The sequence below is a fragment of the Protopterus annectens genome, chromosome 2.part1, assembly GCF_019279795.1.
Source record: "Protopterus annectens isolate FY-2018-M chromosome 2.part1, PAN1.0, whole genome shotgun sequence".
NCBI classification, from domain to species: Eukaryota; Metazoa; Chordata; order Ceratodontiformes; family Protopteridae; genus Protopterus; species Protopterus annectens.
In genome coordinates this window covers 1391815197-1391836872 of record NC_056729.1, presented here as the reverse complement: position 1 = coordinate 1391836872, position 21676 = coordinate 1391815197, and the positions used below count along the sequence as shown (strand labels likewise).

Genomic DNA, 21676 nt, shown 5'->3' with positions numbered 1-21676 from the left:
AGATTGAGACAATTTCTCAAGACACAGATTCAGACGGGGGTTCTGCTGGCTCCTTCTCCTTCCAGATCCATTAGCAGACATTCCCCTTTTCATTCTGTGGCTCCTTCTCTGATCCAACTTCCTGCTTTGGAGTTGTCGGATCTTATGGCCACGAGAACCAGGACGTCTGATCCAATAGTAGTTACCACTTTGAGTTCAATTGTTTCCCTGACATGCTCTGCTCTGACAACTACAGGGCCCAGTGCGTCTTGGAGCCGAAGCTTAGATGTCGGGTCTGGGGGCAGTTGCCTTTGACTCCAAGGTTTTCAGAGCTGTCACTTCCCTTTGGGGCCTCAGCATTGAATAGCTTGGTGCCTATTCCCCCTTTGGAGTGGAGGATTACAGGGGCTCTGCAGAGGTCTGCTCCAATGGCTTTAGCTCTGGAAGGATGGTTCTCAGATTCCTGGTTCTCTCACAGTTGGATCCAATCACCACCCCCATGGAATGTGTGATTAAGACTTCATGTCTTCCACTGGGACAGTTGGTGCTGCAAAGCCCCCAATCTCTTCTTACTGTGTAACCCCATTTTTCTTCCACTACCTCCCCAGAGTATCCCACCGAGAAGGTCCCCTGGAAGAAGTGTAAAAGGAGATATGGATTCCTACTATGGACACTGACTTCAAGGAAGGTTCCCTTAGAGCTCCACCTGACAATGTTTCCTTTGTGTACATCTTTGAAATCCTCCATCAGAAGGGTGGATGGTCCTCCCAAAGTCCTAACCCAGAGGACTCAGAGCTATTGGAGGCCTTTGGCACTGGCCCTTCTATATCCTGGGTGTCCCCCCCGGCAGATCGTTTATTGAGTTAGTTTTCACTAGGGCATGGAAGGATCTGAACCCTGTAGAGCCCATACCCAAGTGGGCTGATAAGATACTAAGTGGCCCCCTATACAAATCACACTGGAACAAAGGGATCATTGTAGATGCCGTGGTTGTTGTGGCAGCCACCAATAAGGAGCTAGCTCAGGAAAGCTCAACTGTCCATTCCTCTAACAGGGAGTGTAAGGCTTTGGACAGGTTTGGTAAGAGGGTTTACATTTTATCCACATTTGGTTTATGAACGCTAAACTACTTATCTCAATTTACCAGGCTACAGAGGGACTTAAAGAACTCTCTAGTTCAGTCCCTGAGTCCATGTCTGAAGAGAAATGCAAGACTTTTTCTTCCAGAATGGCCACTCTCCAATCAATATCTAATTCATCCATGAGACTGATTGCCCATGCAGCAGAAGCCATCTCTAGGGCCACCAGTTCTGGCATTGCCATTAGGCACTATGCCTGGATGTGGCTGTGTGACTTTGTGGAACCTTTCAAGCCATCATTTGTCAATGCACCCTTTGATGGTTCATCTCTGTTTAGCCCCACAGTTCATGATATACTCTCCCACAGCGAGAAAGATGGAAAGACCCTGGCTGCCACTGGAATCCATTTTTCTACTCCACAAAGATCCTTCTCCAGGAATCAGCATGGAGGACAAAAAACTGTGGTTTAGGAAATCTCAAGGTCCTTTTCAGGAATCTCAGGGAGGCTTTTCCCCCAGGGGTTGGGGGAACAGTTACAATGGTAAATGCTGCCCCAAGGGCAGAGGGTGGTCCACAGAATCGAGGGTCTTGGAATTCCTTCTTGGACAGACCCTTTCAGTGCTCCTGAAAGGTTGCCCAACTGGCCTTCTATGGAGGCAGTCTGAGGGTGCTTATCCTTGCATCCAGAAGCCTGGATAGCTATCACAAATGATTACTGGATGCAAAGGATCATATCCAGAGGATACTCCATTCCCTTTATAGATCTTCCCAAGCCAAAGACGTATGTACCACCCAATAAGAGGGAGGCAGCAGCAGTAGAAATTGAAAAGCTGCTCCAAAAAAAGAGTCATCCACAAGGTCCCTCCTGATCAAGTTGGATTGGGCATTTACTCAAGGTTCTTTTTAGTACTGAAAAAGACAGAAGACCTAAGGCCACTTTTAGATCTCACATCCTTGAATAAAGCAGTAAGGAACTCAAAGTTCAGGATGATCATGATCCAATCCATCATACCGTTTCTAAGGATGGACGACTGGATGTGCCCAATAGAGCTGAAGGATTCATGCTACCATATCAAAATGGAGAAGCACTGTAGACAGTATCTTCATTTCAGGCTGTGAGCCACTCATTACCAATTCCGAGTGCTTCCATTTGGTCTCATCACAGCCCCCAGGGTGTTCACCAAATGCATGGCAGTAGTTGCAGCGCATCTCAGACTGCAGGATTTCATGTGTTGCCTTATCTTGATGACTGGCTCCTAACTGCTTCAACTAGGCATCTACTCATTCAAGCCAGGGATTACCTATTACAAATGGCTCCCACTCTTGGCATAACTGTCAACACACAGACATCACAGCTCCATCCTGTTCAGCTGATAGACTTTATTGCAGCTCATTTGGACACAACCAAAATAATGTTTTTTCTACCTCCAGACAGACTGTCGAATCTGAGACTTCATGTTTCCCAGATCCTAGCAATTCCATCCCCTCCTGCAAAATTAGTTCTAAGGGCATTTGGCTATATGGCTGCCATGATAATGCTACTACCTACAGCATGCTTACACATGCAGATCCTACAGTGGATGTTATCTGTTCAATGGTCATTACATCAGCATCCTCTGACTCAACCTATAAAACTGTCACAGGTATGGAAAGATTCTCACCTCTGATTGCTTCATTCCACAGAAGTCAACCAAGGTCGCCCCTTTGTTCTTCCTCTGCCAAACTCCACACTGACCACGGACACCTCCCAGTTGGGGGGGCATTTTCTGGGACAGATGGTCCAAGGCACGTACACATCTCAGAAGACCAATTTGCACATCAACAGCCTGGAGATGAAAGTGGTTCTTCTGACATTGCAAGCACTACACAGCTTTCTTCCTCTGGGGATCATTGCAGTTCAGATGAACAATAATGTCCATAGTGTGGTACATCAACAAGCAAGGAGGAACCAGATCTTACCCACTGTGTTGCAAAGCAGTGAGAGTGCAGCAGTAGATGATCTCTGCGAACTGCTTTCTAGTCACAACACACATTCTGGGGGAGTCCAATATTCTAGTGGACAGGGTCAACAAAACTTTACTGATGGCTCACGAGTGATCTCTAAACCAGTCAGTGGCAAACATGATCTTCCACAATTGGTGTCAACCTTTCTGCAATCTCTTTGCCTTTCCCCTCAACAACAAATGCAGCAAGTTCTTTGCCTTGATCCCTCCTCAGGAAGAGTCCCCAAGAGATATTCTAGTCCATGTTTGGCTTCCCAGTCTATTTTATGCATTCCCATCCTTAACCCTGATTCCCAAATTCCTTCAGAAAGCTCATCGGTTGAAGAACAAAGTAATCTTCATTGCTCCTTTCTGGCCTTGCCAGGTTTGGTTCATCTTCCTTTGGTCTCATCTAATTTGTCCTCCATAGACTCTGGAACCACTTCCAGACCTGTTGTCTCACCCCTTGGGGCAGATTAATCCGAATCTTCAAGGTTTAAAATTGAACACATGGTTTCTCCAGTTCCAGTGATGGCTAGACATTCTAGGCTTTCATTCCCGGTTCAAGAGATTGTGATATCAGCTCACAAAGCATCTACCAAAAAGATATATGAGTAAATGGAAAATATTCTCCATTTAGGCTCAACAGAAGCTAATAGATCCTTTTACAGCTCCTGTTCCTGTGATTTTAGATTTCCTGGCTTCCATCTTTCAGAATGGAGCCAGCTGTTCCAATGTGAAGTTTCAGTTGGCAGCCATATCACATTTCCACATGGGGATAACTCTTCTTCTCTAGCTTGTTCTAAGCTATGTAATGTTTTTCTCATTGGCACTTTTTTACTTCATCCCGCAATCATGTATCCAACTCCCCCTTGGGATCTTTGGCTTTACAAACTTTGGTTCCCTCGCTTTGAACCAACAGCTAAGGTAGATCTAAAGTTTCTGTCTTGGAAAACAGCCTTTTTGTAGCGATTACATCAACGAAGAGAGTTTCTGAGCTCCAACCCCTGTCTTCTAAACCTCCTTATTAATCTTCCATAAGGACAGAGTATCTTTTGTGGAGTAAGCTATCCTTTTTACCTAAAGTGGCCATAGAAAGCAATATCAATCAGTCCATTCATCTTCTGGTTTTCTTCCCCAGTTTTCAGAACAAGGGAGAACAGACACTACATCATCTTGATGCTCATAGGCAAATATGTTTTAATGTGGACAGGAGAAAATCTTTCAGAAAATCTGACTAACTGTTCATATCCTTTTCAGAGGTTAGGAAAGATACAGCAGTTACCAAACTTACTCTGGCCAAATGGTTACGAGATTGCATCTCCTTTGTTTATTCGTCAAAAGCTATGTCTTTGGTGGGGCGTGTCAAAGCTCATTCTAGGAGATCTATGGAGACTTCTGAAGCCTTTTGCTTGAGAATATCAGTCGATATTTGTGAGGCTGCCTCTTGGTCAAGGTCTCATATGTTCATTTCTCATTACAGACTAGACATAATTTCTAGGAATAGAGCTGCTTTTGGCTCTACGGTGGTTAAGAATATCCTTCCATGAGGGCCTCCCTAGAGTTGTGGAGCTGGGGACTCTGTCCCACAGGTTGAGGAACAAATGAAAATGACAACATCAGATAAAGAAGTTATGTTCTTACCATAACATTCCATCTGTGTTGTCCAATGTGATGCTTCAGTCATTCCTTACTGATGGGTGTCGGTTCCGTCCTTGGAACCGAGTCAGCCTTATAACAAGCTCATGCCAGCCAAAAACTCTTGAGCTAAGCTTTTAGCCACAATGCCCTCCTTCTCCCTGTTACCTCAGATCTCATTTGTCGTGTTGCCATAAAGCCATGTCAAGCCAGCTCTCAGCTAAATACTTTGAGAATTTTCAAATTACTTGTTGTATTCCTAATATTTTTCTTCCCTATTTTATCGCTAATTTACCCACTCTCTTACTGTTGTTTCTGATTGTTGTTACTGTGTTTTTTCTTACTGTTTAGGTAGTATTTACGTACTATCCTTGGCATAGGCCCTTTCTCTCCTCTACCTTTGTGGTAATTCTCTTCAAATACCATTGTTGGTATTTTCCATTCCCCTTCTTTCTTCCTTCTTCCTTTAAAAAAAAGTCCTTGCTATAACTTTTCAACTATTTTTCTTGCAGTAGTTGTTAATCTCTATAGCACCATGTCAGAAAAGAAGGGAGCTTCTGATTGTAAACAATGTGACCAGTGCATCCAAAAAATGCCAAATTCAGACACCCATGACTCCTGTGTGTATTGTCTGGGTGTTCCTCACCTGTCCCTTCAACTTCCTTGCTCTATTTGTAAAGGGTTTAGTTCCAGAACCTTTAATGAAAGGAAAAACAAGTTAATCCTGAAGGGTCTCCTTAAGACACCCTTCTCAGAGTCTATTTCTGGGTTGGATGGCTCATCCCCTCCCAGTAAAGAAAATAGAAAGAGACCTCACTCGTTTTTTTCATCACCTTCAGGTGACAAAAAGCAGCAACCCAAGAAAAAGCTTCCAAAATTGTCAGCCTCAGGACCTAAATTGACTTCCATGGCACCGTCTTTGGTTCCAACCATGGTGCCATCTTCAAAAACTGTATCTTCGGTGCCAGTTACTTTGACACCAATTGCGTCTTCGGCACCAACCGTACCAAGACTAGTAAGTTCTACTGTGGTGCCAGCATTAATAACTTTAACCGCAGTACTGTCCATGGCACTGCCCTTGACTGTGACACCGAGCTTGCCTTTAATTGCTGCTCCAGGAGTTTCTGTACCAGTCACTCCTCCTACACATGTCTCTATCCATGAGACTTTGGTGCCAATGGACCATACAACTCAGACCTGATATTCACCCACAATGGATCCCTTCTTTGGGCAGCAATTCAGCCTTTTCTTGGAAAGACCTGAATCCTCGTTGGGGATATCGACACAATTGACCAAGAGCCTTTTGGAATTGGATGTGATGCATCTTGTGGATCAGCTGCTGATGGCAAGAGGGATTACAACATCTTCCAAAACTCCCCTCCCTATAGGAGTTGGGAGATTTTCTTCACTGACTCAAGCATATTCTTCTCCTTTGACCTCTGTGCAGGTATCAAAGACCCTGGAACTGACGCCCTTATCGGCACCCATTGCTTCAGTTCCACTGGTGGACCTCACCGTGGTTCTGGAGCTGACACTTTGGCCTGTGGTTCAGTCTGAACCGAGCCTCTCTCAGGATCGTGACTGGACTGTAGGCAGTGTGGTTCTTAGCATGGCACTCATTTTTTTCTACTGCGCCATGTACAGTCCCAGGAGTCCTACCTGTACCAAGTCCTCTTGAGGCTCTGTCCTTGGGAGCTGGTTCATTGGAGCAGGATGTGACCCCAGTTCCGAGGTTGTCCTTCTCGATTTTGGGCTCCCATCCCTCTTCAGGTGGGCCGGTTTTCCAGGCAATGGAAAGGGCCTTTGCCTCTGTAGGCAAGCCGTTGGCATTTGAGTATCAGCTATGTCCTCCCTCTGAGCCACAGCTGACACAAGCCACTGCTTTGGGACATCAAGCACAAGAGCCTCAGGATACAAGTAGACCTTCTACCTCTCCCCCTCACACCCCTACAAGGCCTCATACTCCCTCTTCTTAGCTCACTTAAATATACGAAGTGTGAACAATAAAGTTACTCACCTTCATGCCCTACTGGATGTACATGACTTTGACATCCTTTGCTTAACCAAAACATGGTTAAAACCATGAACCCAAGACTATGAAATCACCCCTCCTGGATATAACATTTTAAGAGTGGATCACCTTAACAAGAAGGACGGGGGTGTGGCTTTATTATACAAAGCAGGGCTCCAACTTTCACTACTAGATGCTCACCCACCATCCAATACCAACTCTGAAATTCTTATCACTAAGCTACAGCTAAATACTTGTAAATCCATCTACATTTTATGCTCATATCTTCCTCCAGGTAATAACATCAACTCCCTAGAAAATATCCTTTGCTGGCTGTCCATTAGCTATCCACAGGAAACCATTGTGCTAGGTGACTTCAATATAGATTGGAATACCTGTAATACTGATAACCCAACTAATCACATAAATCTACATGGCTTCTCCCAAATTATCACCTCACCTACTCGCACCCATAAACCCACCAACAAAGAAACCACCATAGATTGGATCCTAATAAATACCCAGTCCATAACCTATAATGTAGGTATCCTGACAGATGATCTTAGTGATCACTCCCTAATCTATATTATTAGGAAAAAGCTTAGTATACCCTGCCCTACAACTTTTAGATCTACTCACTCAAATAAACATTTCAACCCAGAACACTTCCTAAATGAACTGAGTGTATGTAACTGGACACCATTAAAATACCTCCAACTTGAGGAAGCTGCGGCATACTTTAATTCCAAGTTCCTTGAAATCCTAGACTACCATGCCCCTTCCTGTACCCTTAAGAACACCACCAAAACAGCACCATGGGTTACTAAGGAAACTAAGAAAAACATTTTGCTAAGAAACAAATTCTGGGCCAAATGGCGTACCTCTAAAAACCCATCTGATCACTTAAAATTTAAATAGCTCAGAAACTCTACTAAAACATCTATAATATCAGACAAAAAAACTTCTTCTTCCAACTTCAAAATACCAACCATCAAAGTCCACAGAAATTCTGGTCAGGTATCACTAGACTCATTCACCTAGGCAATTCTAAAACTCCAACCCCATCTGGAATTACCCTTGACACTCCTAAACAAATTGCTGACTCCTTCAATAACTTCTTTACTGAAGCCATCCAGTCACTTGCTAACTCTCTACCTCATGTATCCTCTAATCTGCCCTCCTCCATACATACCTCATTGCCCACTTTCCAACTCTGCCCTGTCCCCACATCCACCGTCTGTACCCTCCTTCAAAAACTCAAACCCTCTACCCCTTCAGCAGACCATTTGCCTTCTAAATACCTTCAAATTGCAGCCAAAGTTATTGCCTACCCAATCTCTATCCTTATAAATAGAACCATTATTGAAGGTACTATCCCATCCATCTGGAAAGTTTCACATATCATCCCACTACATGAATGTGGCAACTCATCAGAACTTTCAAACTTCCGTCCAATTGCCCTCCTCTCTCCCATAGCAAAAATCATGGAAAAAATGTATCCACCATCAAATATTAGACAATCTTCTTCAAAATAGCCTATTAGCCAGCTCCCAGCATGGCTTTCGACCTTTCCATAGCACCACTACTGCCCTCCTTTCCTTCTCTGACCACATCAACAAAAATCGCAACAATAATACCCTGTCCTCTGCTATCTTTATTGATCTTTCAAAAGCATTTGACATGGTTAACCATCAGCTACTGCTGAATCTTTTCAAGTCCCTCTCATTTGATACTAAAGCATTACAGTGGTTAAAGTCCTATCTAGACAACAGGCAACAGGCAGTACTATGGGAAAACACACTATCCTCCCACCTACCTGTCACCCTTGGTGTACCCCAAGGATCCATATTAGGCCCTCTTCTGTTCTCTATCTTCATAAATGATCTATCTATTAGTATCCCCCAAGCTGTAACTATACAATATGCAGACGACTCCACATTAATATCCTCAGCCACAGGGCCGTCTGAACTGCAGTCCCTCACCCCAGAATACATTTGAGCTTGTAGAAGAATGGTTTCTACAGTGGTGTCTCCTTAACCCCAAAAAGACTAAACTCTTGCTGTTTACTTCTACACAAAAGTCCACCCCACTTAACTTCTCTATCAAATCTAAAACCGGTACAGTCATATCTCCTGACACTACTACCAAACTCTTAGGAGTAACTATTGACCATAGCCTTAACTATGACACTCACATCAACATCACAATCAAATCAGTAAACCGAAAACTAGGCTCCCTCTACAAAATAAAACCCTTCCTTACTCCCATAGCTAGAACTACTATTGCCCAAACCCACCTTATTTCTACTCTCTTTTATGCCTCTCCTATATATACAAATCTATCCAAATGCAACCTCCACAAGCTGGCAGTCTCTTACAATAATATTGCCAGATTTGCTACCAGCTCCCCTTTTAGAACCCACCACTGCCTAAATCTGAAGCAGCTTGGTTGGCTTGAATTGCACAATCAAATTTTATTTCATCAACTGATTATTGCCCATAAAACCCTTTACTACTCAGAAAACATACAAATTCTCACTAGTCTTATCTTGCCCATATAAAAATCTTACAAACCTACGCTCAGCTAATAAACTTCTGGTATCCATACAAAAACCCAACAACAAAGCAAGAGATTCCCTTTTCTCTAATACTGTGGGGAAAAGTTGGAACCTACTTCCCAGTGAACTTACATCTCTATCTTCAACTACACTCTTCAAAAAGAAACTAAAACAATACCTTACAAACCATTGGCTATGTCCCTGTTCAAACCCTGACTAAGACTATCTCTGTCTATTTTCATCATAATCAGTCTTCCTAGGTTTCTTACTCACCTTATTGCCACTTCAAGGCCTCTACCGTCTAGTTGCTCTAGTTGCTCTTATTGCACCTAAGAAAGATGTAATTACCTCTTTCTGTCTCTTGATGAGTTTCTCCCCCTCCACTTACTCTCCCAATCCTGTTTTTTAACTACCCTGATCTCCCATATCCTTCTGAAGACTTTCTTCCCACAGTGTTCACATACAAAAAAAAAGAACCACTAAGGATTAACTTATCTTATTTTTGTGCTATTCTTCTGTTCCATCAATGTTTGCTAAATTACCTTAATCACCTGTTTTTATCTAGCAACCTATCTGTATCTGAAGTTTAATGTTCTGTAACTGAATACTTAATACTCTGGGTGTTTATCTGTTTTAACGTGAAGCTTTTCTCCCCAGGCCTCTACTGAAAATGGACATATATCCAGCTAGACTAGCCCGGTCAACAAATGTAAAATAATAAATAAATACCCTACCGCAGGGTGCCCCTTCTTTGGAGTCCTCTTCAGAAGCCCCCACTGAAGAGGTACCGCTTAAAACAACATGCAAGAGGAAGCATGTGGACTCCCCCGAGGAGTCTCTCACACAGGACATGGGCTACGATGAAGGGAAGGGGTCCCCACGGTCACCCCCTGATGATGTCTCTTTTGGAGACATCCTTGAAATACTGAAACAGAGGGGTGACTGGAAGCCCACCAACCCCTCCTCTGAGGAGTCTGTGTTCCTGTAGGCTTTTTGTGCTTGACCCTCTACTTCCTGGGTGACCCCACCTGCAGATGAAGTGGTTCAGCTCACTGTCCAGCATGCATGGAAGTGTCCTGATACCATTGAACCAATCCCACGGAGACCAGACAAGATTCTATCTCCACCCGAACAGCACCCATACTGGTCCAAGGGTCTTCCAGTAGTTGCAATGGAGGTGGCAGCTGCCACAAAGAAAGACCTTACCGAGGAAAGCCAGACTGTCCACCTATGAAACAGGGAGTCTCGGGCGGTGGATAGGTTAGGGAAACAAGTCTTTGCATCGTCGACCTTTGCTGTTAGGTCTTTGAATTATCTGGCACACTTCACCAGGCTTCAGAGAGACTTAGTCTTTGAACTCTCCGAAACCTTAGCAGGAGCAGTCTCTGACAAGGTGTGCGACAAAGTTACCTCGCAGCTTGCTACCCTGGAATCCATATCCAACTCCTCCATATGCTTAGTTTCCCATGCCACTGAAGGAGTGGCTAGAGCAGTGGGTGCAGGTGTTGTCATGAGACGTCATGCCTGGATGCACCTCTGTGACTTTGCAGACCCTTTCAAGTCTTCCTTTCTTAGTGTGCCAGTGGAAGCATCTTCCCTTTTCAGCCCAAATGTGAAAGACACATTGGACAGGTGTGAGAAGGACAGCAAGACCATACCTACCGTGGGTGTGCATTTTTCCACCCTTCAGTGTCCCTACTTTAGAAACGAGAGGAGTGGAAAGATGTGGCACAAGAAATCGCAGGGTCCTTTCAGTAATACATTTGGCGCGTATACTCCCCGAGGCAAAGGAAGTAACTCATCCAGAAGGTGCCCCTACAGAGGCAGATGGGGACCTGCATAACCAGGGCTCCAGGGATTCTTTCTCTGGTCAACCCTATCAGCTGTCCTGAGGAGTGGCCCGATTGCTTTCCTCTGGAGGCAGTCGGGGGATGTTTTTCCTTGCACCAGTCTGCCTGGCTAACAATAACAACAGATTTATAGGTGCAACGGATCATAACCAGAGGATATCATGTTCCATTCAGTCCTTATCCAAAGTCATCAAGACAAATTCCTAATGTTCAACCCAGTCAAAGGGAATCAGCAGAACTAGAAATTCAAAAGCTGCTTTGAAAAAGAGTCATCCAGACAGTGAAACCAGACCAGATAGGATTTGTATTCTACTCAAGATTCTTTTTAGTACCAAAAAAGACGGGACTGGAGACCAATTCTGGATCTCAGCATCCTAAAGAAATTTGTCAAACAGGAAAAATTCTGGATGGTGACAGTTCAGTCTATCCTTCCATTTTTGGAAAAAGATGATTGGATGTGCTCAATAGACCTTCAGGACGCGTATTACCACATAAAAACGGACAAATGCTCCAGAAGATTTCTTCACTTCCGGCTAGGAGCCAATCACTTTAAATTCTATGTGCTGCCCTTCAGACTCTCTCTGCAGTCCCCAGAGTGTTCACTAAATGCTTGGCAGTGGTAACAGCTCACTTGAGACTACAAGGATTCCAGGTGTTTCCAAAATTAGGCGATTGGGTCCTCACCTCCCCCACCAAGCATCTACTGGAGATAGCCCTAAACTATACTCTCAAACTAGCATAATCTCTGGGAATCCCAGTAAACTGGGGAAATACAACTTGATTCCCTCTCAAACCTTGGTGTTTATATGGGCAAATTTCAACACACATGCTTGCATAGTCTCTCTTCCAGACCACAGATTACACAGGATAAGATCTCAAATCTGAGTGATACTCTGTCAAAACCTTATCCCAGCTTGAACAGTTCCATTGCAGTGTCAATTACCATAGTGCCTTTGGCAAGACTACACATGAGAATGCTGCAATGGCTCATTCTTACACAGTGCTACCCCTTACAACATCTGTTGTCCTTTCAAATACGGATAACTCAACGATGCAAACAGGATTTAATGTGGTGGATGAAGCCATATGAAGGACTATGGAGTCACCCCTTTTACCCACAACAGCCCAGGGTCACAGTGACTATGGATGCTTCCCTGATAGGGTGTGGGGGGGCTTTACCAAGGGAAGGCAGTCCAAGGTACTTAAACATAAATGCCAATCTGCATATCAATGTCCTTGAACTGAGAGCAGTGCTGCTAGTGTTGCAAGCATTTCAATCCATCCTTCCATTAGGGACAATAGCTATTCAGTCAGACAACATGTCAGTAGTCTGGTACATCAACAAAGAAGGGGAAACCAAGTCCTACTCATTGTGTCGAGAGGCCATGAGAATTTGGCAATGGGCAATAGCTTCCAACCGCTTTCTGATTGCAACACATATTCCTGGGAGTTCCAGTGTGATTGTGGACAAACTGAGCAGATGTATTCTACTGCCTTAACGAGTGGCCCCTCAATCCAATTATTGCGGCAAAGATCTTCTGCCACTGGGGCTACCCTTGCTTTGACCTTTTCGTCTCCCAAGCAAACCACAAATGCAGCAGCTACTTTGCCCTAATTCCCCTGCAGGGGGAGTCCCTGAGGGATGGTCTGATACATGATTGGCCCATGGGATTTCTGTATGCCTTTCCCCTGATTCTCCAAGTTCTAAAGAAAGCCCTTAATCTGAGAAGCAGAATAATCCTCATTACCCTTTATTGGCCACAACAAATTTGGTTTCCCTTCCTCTGGCCTCACCTAGTATATCAACCTTGGATTCTGGATCCAACTCCAGAACTGATCTCTCATCCAAAAGGGTTGCCTCACCCAAACATATCCAGTCTCAAGTTGACAGCTTGGTTTCTCCACTTCCGGTAATCGCCAGGTATAACCTTACCACCCCAGTGCGTAATATCCTATTGGCTTCACATAAACCATCCACCAGAAAACTCTATCTCAGCAGGTGGAAGAGTTTCCTTATTTGGTCCTGTCAAAGACAACTAGGCCCATCTATAGCCCCTGTTAGTGTGGTTTTGGATTATCTTGTAAGTCTTCTTCATTCAGGAGCAGCAGCCTCAACCATCCGAGTACACTTAGCTGCTATCTCCAACTTCCATAATGGATTCTAAGACTCATCACTAATTTCTCATCATCTCTGTGAAACTTTCTTAAAAGGGGTCTCCCATATCAGACCACCCTTCAGGGAACCCATCGAACCTTGGAATTTAACACTAGTACTACAGTCCCTGACATGATCGCCTTTCGAACCTGCTTTGACTTGCAACTTAACGTTCCTGTCCTGGAAATCACTATTTTTGGTAGTTGTCACATCAGCCAGATGCACTTCTGAGCTTCAGGCCGTGTGTATTAATCGTCCTTACTTGGTCTTTCATAAGGACAGAGTATCACTCCAGACTCATCCTTCCTTTCTGACCAAGGTTATTTCGGAATTGACAATTAACAAAATGATTGACATACCAGTCTTTTTTTCCCAACTACTCAAACAAAGGAGTCTTCATTTGCTGGATGTGCATAGGCAATTACTTTTTTACCTGGACAGAACTAACTCAGTACGTAAATCAGACCAGCTATTTGTGTCCTATTCAGGCCCCAAATTGGGAAACTCTGCCTCAAAAATAACCTTGTCCAAGTGGTTAAGAAACTGTATATCCTTGATTTACCAACAGAACAAAATTTCTTTACTGTGCAAAGTCAAAGCACACTCCACCAGGTCGGTGGCAATTTCTGTTGCCTTTCATGCTAAGGCTTCATTGGATGATATTTATGCAGCTGCAACTTGGGCTACCCCTCATACCTTTATCACTCATTACAAATTGGATTTGGTGTCCAGGGGAAGAGCATCTTTTGGTTCAATGGTACTCAGGAACATCCTTCCATAAGGGCTTCCCAGGACTAAAAGTAGCTAGGGACTCTGTCCCATCAGTAAGGAATGAATGAAGATTAACAACATCAGATAAAGAAATGATGTTCTTACCATAACGTTCCATCTGTGTTGTTCATCTTCATTCATTCATTGCGTCCCACCCACCTTCCCCCTCCAGAGGCTCCTGGAGGATTGGATTGGGTCCTACTCGTTTCTTTAAGGTTTCTGCTCAGAAAAAGCCTCTGCTTTACTTATTATGGGCAAACTCAATCTGAGGTAAAAGGGAGAAGGGAATTGTGGATAAAGGCTTAGCTCAAGAGTTTTTGGCTGGCACGAGCTTGTTATAAGGCTGACTCAGTTCCGAGGACGAAACCGACACCCATCAGTAATAAATGAATGAAGATGAACAACACAGATAGACCATTATGGTAAGAATGTAACTTCTTTTTTTCATACTTCCTCAACCTCTTCACCTTCCTTCCTCTGGCCCTTTTCTTTGTAGACCTGATGGAGTTGGTTTCTATAGGGAAATGTAGTTCCTGTGTTGGGCCCATGAACCTTTCTCTTCTTTCACTGTGTAGGTAAGTACCTTAGGTATATATTTCTAGCAAACTTGATCTGAGGTAATCTGGGGGAATGAGACATTATGTGATGGAGAAGAGGAGCTTGAGCTTCAAATCTTAAGCTTGGAAAGCATCCGAGTCGGATCAGAGATTGGATCCGAAACCCACAGGTTGAGGAAGAATGAAAATGAACGACACAGATGGAACTTTATGGTAAGAATGTAACTTCATTTGTAGTGAGCCCTGTAGTTGTGTGTCACTATAAATTATATTTTACCTATAGAATTTAAAACCAGTTTGTTATGGTCACTGTAAGAAATTAGAATATTATATCTGTTAGCTTAATAAAGTAGTATTAATCTTATAATTTCTTAACTTCTTTTACAGGTAAAACGTGAAATGGAAACACTGGTAAAAGAAAGAGGGGTGAACTCCTTTCAAATGTTTATGACTTACAAGGACCTCTATATGTTGCGAGACAGTGAGTTATACCAAGTGTTTCTTACCTGCAAAGACCTGGGTGCTGTGGCACGAGTTCATGCAGAAAATGGTGAGCTTGTAGCAGAGGTAAGTTTGTAAATGCACAAATGCAATCTGTATTTGGGTATCCTCAACCAAAAACATTTTCTTAAATTGTAATATGGCTTCTCAGAATCTAGTTTAATTCCAGAATAGAAGATTTTTGCTCTTGTTGCTTTCTGCAACATGCACGTCTTTTAGTGAACGAAATGCTAGTACTTTGTGAGGGACACAGTCACAGCCAAAGGTTTGTGTTTTTTGCCTAATCAGTAATAAGGCATGTTTAACTCTTCATTTTAGATCGAGCCTTTGTATCTTTGTTGGGATTACAATGCGTGGTTTAGTTCTGTTTACACATTTTGTTACTTTAAATTTATGGTTGCTATGGCAACTGTATAATATTACTTCATTTAACTTAGAGTGCATTTTTGGCAGGCATGTTTCTAAAAGTTTGTATGCTTAAAGTATTTGTTTTTCATTTTCTCCCTCTACTTGCTAACCATTAGCTCCCCCATTTTCTTCCTCCAGGGGACATTATCAGGCAGCTGTTATATGGCAGTAAATGCCTCTATAAATCTTCATACCAACTTGGAGCCAGATGCACATGTGCGCATAGAGTATTGGCCCACTGATGCATTTACTTACTCTTGGTTACAATGTACACACTGCTTCATGGGGTTTATGCTGTCTTGGTCCTTCTTATGGCTCTGTCTTGATGCCAGGCCTCCAATGAGTATCAGTATTGCTGTGGACTGGACTGTCTCCCCAGGATGTGTAAGCTGGCACAGGTCACTCATTCCCACTTTTATTAGTTGGCTCCTCTAGCAGCTAAGTCACTGATCAATCATGGATTGTCTGGGTGTAAGTTTTATATCAGTGTTCTTATATCAAACTCTCCCACTAAGTATCCATGAGCATAGAGTTGATATGATTATGGGAAGTATAAGAACTAACTGCTAGGAACAAAAAAAAAGTTAATCATTGGCGTGCTTAGACTCTGTATTGTGGTGATATTGAAAGCAGGTACTGCATAGTCATCATTTCCAATAGAAGTATAAATACCTCAGTGTCTTGATCTTTGAAGAACAGTGGATAGGTTTATTTGTTTGTTCACTGTTAAGTGATGCTTTCAGACTCACACATTAGGCAAATGGAAGCAGATGGAATGAAACTCTGGACTGCAGGATGAAGCTTGTTGCTGGTCAAAGCTTTAATCCCCTGAACTAACAGGTTGAAAATAATCCAACCCACTGAAACCCTCTATAGTGAAGGAGACATAAAATGAAATTCTATCTCATTTGGTTTTGTTCCCACCAAGCATCCATTAACCTAAAGTCCTGCATTTAAGCTTTAAGCTCTCTCTGTGATGTTGAACTTTGCTAATGGCCTGGATCTGCCCATAACAGAGTTACACTTTGCATTAAAATTCACAGCCAAGACCACCAACAGGCTATTTGAGTAGAACATATCCAGAGCACAGATAAATTAACAAAAATATGGGATAACTGTATTAGAGCCTTAAACAAAGCAAGTGATTACAGGACCTGTGGAATTACTTTAGTCTGTGACTTACTATTTGCCTTCCTTATCTTAAGATGTGTCCGGCACTTGCCAGCCTAGGTCTGCTTGAACTAAGAGCATGATACTCCTTTTAGAAACAGAGGCAAATCTGAAGGCTTGAATCCTGCCCTAGCTAGCACAACTACATGTATGGCACGTGCAGGTGATCTGGGCTTACAAAAGAAAGATAACATCAGCTTTCACAGAGTATGTATCTTTCTGGTCCTGAATTAATACCTCTAATATTAGTGATACCACATTTTATTGCCAAAAAGTAAACTAAGCAAGTGAAAACAGCTACAAAAGGAACAATAAGTGGAGTAAGTTGCAAAAAATACTAAACATCCCAGTAAGCTGAACTCAGCATGTGGGAAGTACAGAATAAAAAGGGACTGCCTGTCATGAGTTTGGCTGCTTTTTAATACCTTTATTGAATTGTCACTTAAGACATAGGCAAGCATACATTTATATAAAAGAAAACAAACTATGTATGTTCACAGTTACGAACATTGTATATCGCATACATTCTTCTGTACAATTATCATCAATCCAACATTACATAAATTGTTCAATTCCTGCCATCCCTTAAACCTCACTCTTGCTGCAAAACATTATTCTGCATGTATTGTTCCTACAATTTCTATGTTTATGTAATTTGCTCCTACACCTTTCTAAATATCCTACTTCCAGTTCTTTTATCTCTGTTACAGTATTCACTGCTTCAAATACAGTTGGTTTATAATTTGATTTCCATTTTATAGTAATTGCTTTTTCTCCACCAGAATTAAATTCAGCAAGACTTTACTATGTCTAGGCAATTCTGATTCTATATCACAGCTCAAAAATTGTTTCTTTAGTTACACCAACTTGCTCAACCAGTATTTCCGAAAAATAGTTTGCAGGAAATTTTTAAAGTCTGCCAATTCATTACCCTCCCAAAAATGTGTTCCCAATTATCTATTTCTTCCCCATCACATCTCCAACATTTGCAATCTACCCGAAGAAAATTTCTTTGGAGTCTGCTTCGGGTGTAAAATACTATGTAAACACTTACACGCAAAAATCCCCAGTCTAGACTTCATTGCTTATTTGGAAGCCATTAATATACCCCCATTGTCTCTTTGGGAATTGTTTATCCAATCTCTCTTCCCAATCCTTTCTAACCTCCTCTTATTCCTACAGTTATATTGCAGTATTTTATATGCCCTACTAATTATCCCCTTTTAACAGCAGCTTTTGTTCTAGATTCTACTAAAAACTCTACCAGAGCGGGTCTTTTTCTTAGGATTTTGCTATTCCTTCTTTGCTTCTACTTTGATATCAGTCTTTGATAGGCAAAGCAATCTTTAGATGGCAGTTTAAATGTATTCTTCGTCTCTTCCTGTTCTATTATCTTTCCCTCTCTTATTATTTGCTTCCAATACCTTGGTTCCTTTGCCAGTTTTCTCCAGTAAATTCCAACCTCTCTTGCCTATTCTCTGTACCCCAAATTGCAGTCATCCCTATTGGCAGAGTCTCCTTTCTGCATTCCTCTGTTGGTTTAGTTTTTAGAATACTTTCTGCTACTTTATGAATATAATATTCTGTATGGTTATTGTTAATCTCTTTAAGGATCTGCATCCAAAATCCCAGTCTCTCCTTATTTCTTGTACTTTCCTGTTTCAATATCATCCGTTTCCACTTTGAATTATAGCTTTCTGCATGTGTTATGTATAGGAGACTTAACTGTGTAGCTCTGACATACCTATTCAAATCAGGTAATCCCAAAGCACCTTCTTTTATTGGAAGGATTAATTTATCTCACCTGACTCTTGCCCTCTTCCCCTTCCAGATACAATTCTTCAACTCTTTAGTAATTGCAGGATTGTTGTTTTGATTATGATTATTATTTTGATTAGTATGATTACCATTATTTTGATTATTATTATTAGTATTAGGCAGTAGGTTTACATATCTTCAGCATCTGTTTAGGTAAGATATACAGTACTCAAACAATAAATAATACTTAAAGGAAGAAACTTGCCCCTTTGTACAATAAATAGCTAAATTTGCCACATATCTCCCTCATCGGACCCACCATTGTCACAGCTTAAAGCAGTTAAACTAGCTTGAACTACACAACTGCCTAACATCCACAACTAACTACAGCACACAGACTCCATCATCCAGAAAAAATGCCCTGCACCACAAAATGTAACACCTTACTGTCCAGCATGGGACCTCTGCTCTCGTAACAAATTCTTATTAATTAGAAATAAGCCAAATAATGTTGCAGGATACTCACTCTACTCCCAATACATTGCTAAACTCTGAAATAGTATCCCCACACAAATAAAACCCTCCGACAAATTCAATATCTTTAAACCACTGCTTAAAGAACATCTTAACCAATCCTGGTCCTGCACATGCTTATCACAAGGTTAAGACTTTGTGTTCACCATACAATACTTTCCAAATACTCTTCTTAAACAGAATACTTTCAGCCTCTCACTAAAACGACAAAGCATTTTTTATACATAACTTCTGCCTGTACAATCCACTAAGTAACATGTGGGCTCTCTCTTTAGTAACTTCTACCTCATAAAATCTTAGAATGTATAAATGTAACTACTGTTTATGTGTAAATGTAAATAGAAATGTAACTATTCTGTGTTTAACTGGAACTTAATATATAACGCAGTGTAAGCAAATGGAGCTTTTCTCCCCAGGCCTCCACTGAAAATGCGTATTACACAGGCAAACTTTCCTGGTAAACAAGGACAAATAAATAAATAACATCATTCATAAGTAGCTCAGTGCACTACTGTATTTTACTTCTGAGATTATGAACATCACTGAAAAAGATCTTGTGATTGCCTTTGGCTTGGGTGGCTCTTTTAGCCTTAAACTTTGCTTTGGTGGATTTTATTAAGCTTCTAAGTTGTTTGTTTATTTCAGTGATGAGGGCTCTATCATCCTGGAAATTACATGTCTTATTTTTGGTCAAAATTCTCTTCCTTTTATTGTAAAACTTGTTATTGTGGATCCACCATGGGGTTTGCTATCTTGTTTGTTCCTACAGGGTACTGCTATATCTGTGCAGATGTTTACATGCTGGTATGTTTATGTTTCTGCATTTTCGATGTAGTTAATTTACAGTATGGATTTGAAGCTTGTTAATGTATCACTTTAAAAGCAGGTAGTTAATCTTACAGAAATTTCTGAGGATACCTGAGGTAGAAGGGCTTTCTGGTTTCAATTATTTTTTCAAAGGAGATGGCATTATGGTCAGACCTAACATATATATGGTGGGAGTGCTCTCTCTATGCCATATTAGAAATCATTTCTGACGGTCTTTTCATTCTTGGAAGTGAGAAGTTTGTAGGTTGGAAATGCTTACTAGATCTCAAGGTTCCTCACTTCCAATGGTAAAGGTGCCTTATCATAGCAGAAGTGGAAGCAAAGACCACAGAGCTTTTGCTAGGCTGTTTATAATAGAAATGTCCTCCAGTGGCTGCAAGTTTGTTCCCATGTGGCTTAATGCTGTCCTGGCCAAGTGGTCCACACTGTCTGTAAGCATAACCATTTGAATCATATTTAATACACCCTAAGGAAAATCAAATGCATGGCTGTTTCCAGTAAATGTATTAATGGCAGGTGCAAAGCTGATGGATGCTTCAATAAAATTAAGATATTACTTTGGAAATTCTACTTCTGAACCTTTGCCAAAGTTGTTCTTTTTCTGTCTATGACAGTCACCAAGTTGTGATAAAATCTTATTTACAGCCAATCATTACACATGCTGTCCTCTCCTCTGTCTTGGAAAAGAGGTGCAGTTTACTGTTGAAAATATATTAGACATGGGAATAGGTCTGAGTGTTCTGTGTGTTTGTTCAGTCTTGATGGCCTATTATAACTGCAGTGTTTAGACAAGCCACTTATCTCGGTGTGTCACAGCACTGCTGCCTTCAAGGTCTTCACTTAGTCCCTCAGAGTCTAACATTATTTTTTCGTTGTCTATTTTCTATATCTCTCACTTTCTCCTGTAGTAATCTAATGGATGCCTGGTTCTTCCTGGTAATACCTTGTGTCTCTAAAATCCAGGTGGCCTGGACATTTAAGGCTGACACCACAAAGTCAGTTTTTGTTGTCCAGTTCTTGGTTTGCCTGAACAAAGGATTTCAGTTCAGTAGTGTTACTGAGTACATCATCTAACACTTTTGTGAAACAATCTAGCTTATCCACCATGGGGGACACACACAAGGGCTCCCTGATTGTTTATACCATGGGTATATTCAGTTTCTTGCCTGGGTGGTCTAACATGTCAGTCTAATAAGACAGTCCATGGGGGATCAAGAGAAGATCAAGGTTTGTTTGCAAGATATTAATAATGATCAAAAACTTATAATGATGTGGAGGCTGAAGCTTGCCATAATGTTCAAAATATGAGGGGTGTGACACCCCTCCTCTGGGCAAGTAATCAAGGAACCTCAATCCTCACTACTGACACCAGTGGGGGATGTTCACTTGGAACAAAAAATAGATACACAAAGTATTTTCAGATGCAGCTCTCTGCACCAAGCACAATTTCCCTTAAGAGTGCACAGAAAACAGACACAGTCCTGGGGCTGTTCCAAGCCTAGTCCTCTACCACCCTCTCTGTGAAACCTGTGCTCTGTGTCCCTGCTCCAAGTAGCTGACACACACTCCTTGACATTTGATTTTCAAACACACGTACACACATTCACTTACTAGAGCAAGGCAAGATGGTGTAGGTTTCAGTGCTGGATTACAGAATGGCATCACATACATCTGATCATCTGACTGTGGTTCCCACACTACTCCCTTTACTAGACACTGAACATATGGGTCACCATACACACACACATATAGAGCTTTGCTAAGATGTGTTATAGCATCTGGAAGCTATAAAACCATTTCAAAAAAATTCCATCTTTCCAGGATAGCAATTAGTTCACCCCTAAGGACAATAAAGTAAGATTTCTAGTCCTGGTTTTCACAGACATTTTGTCTCTGGC

At 41.9% G+C, this 21676-nt stretch overlaps 1 protein-coding gene across 3 annotated transcripts in view; it reads left to right on the top strand.

Moving 5' to 3' along the window:
- The window catches only part of DPYSL5 (dihydropyrimidinase like 5), a 1161038-nt gene that overhangs the window by 393343 nt on the left and 746019 nt on the right, over positions 1 to 21676 (top strand). For all 3 annotated transcript variants that reach the window (XM_044062869.1, XM_044062871.1, XM_044062870.1), the window contains exon 4: positions 14967 to 15146. In XM_044062869.1, coding sequence (XP_043918804.1) covers positions 14967 to 15146 — 180 coding nt within the window. The remainder of the gene's footprint in view (positions 1 to 14966; positions 15147 to 21676) is intronic.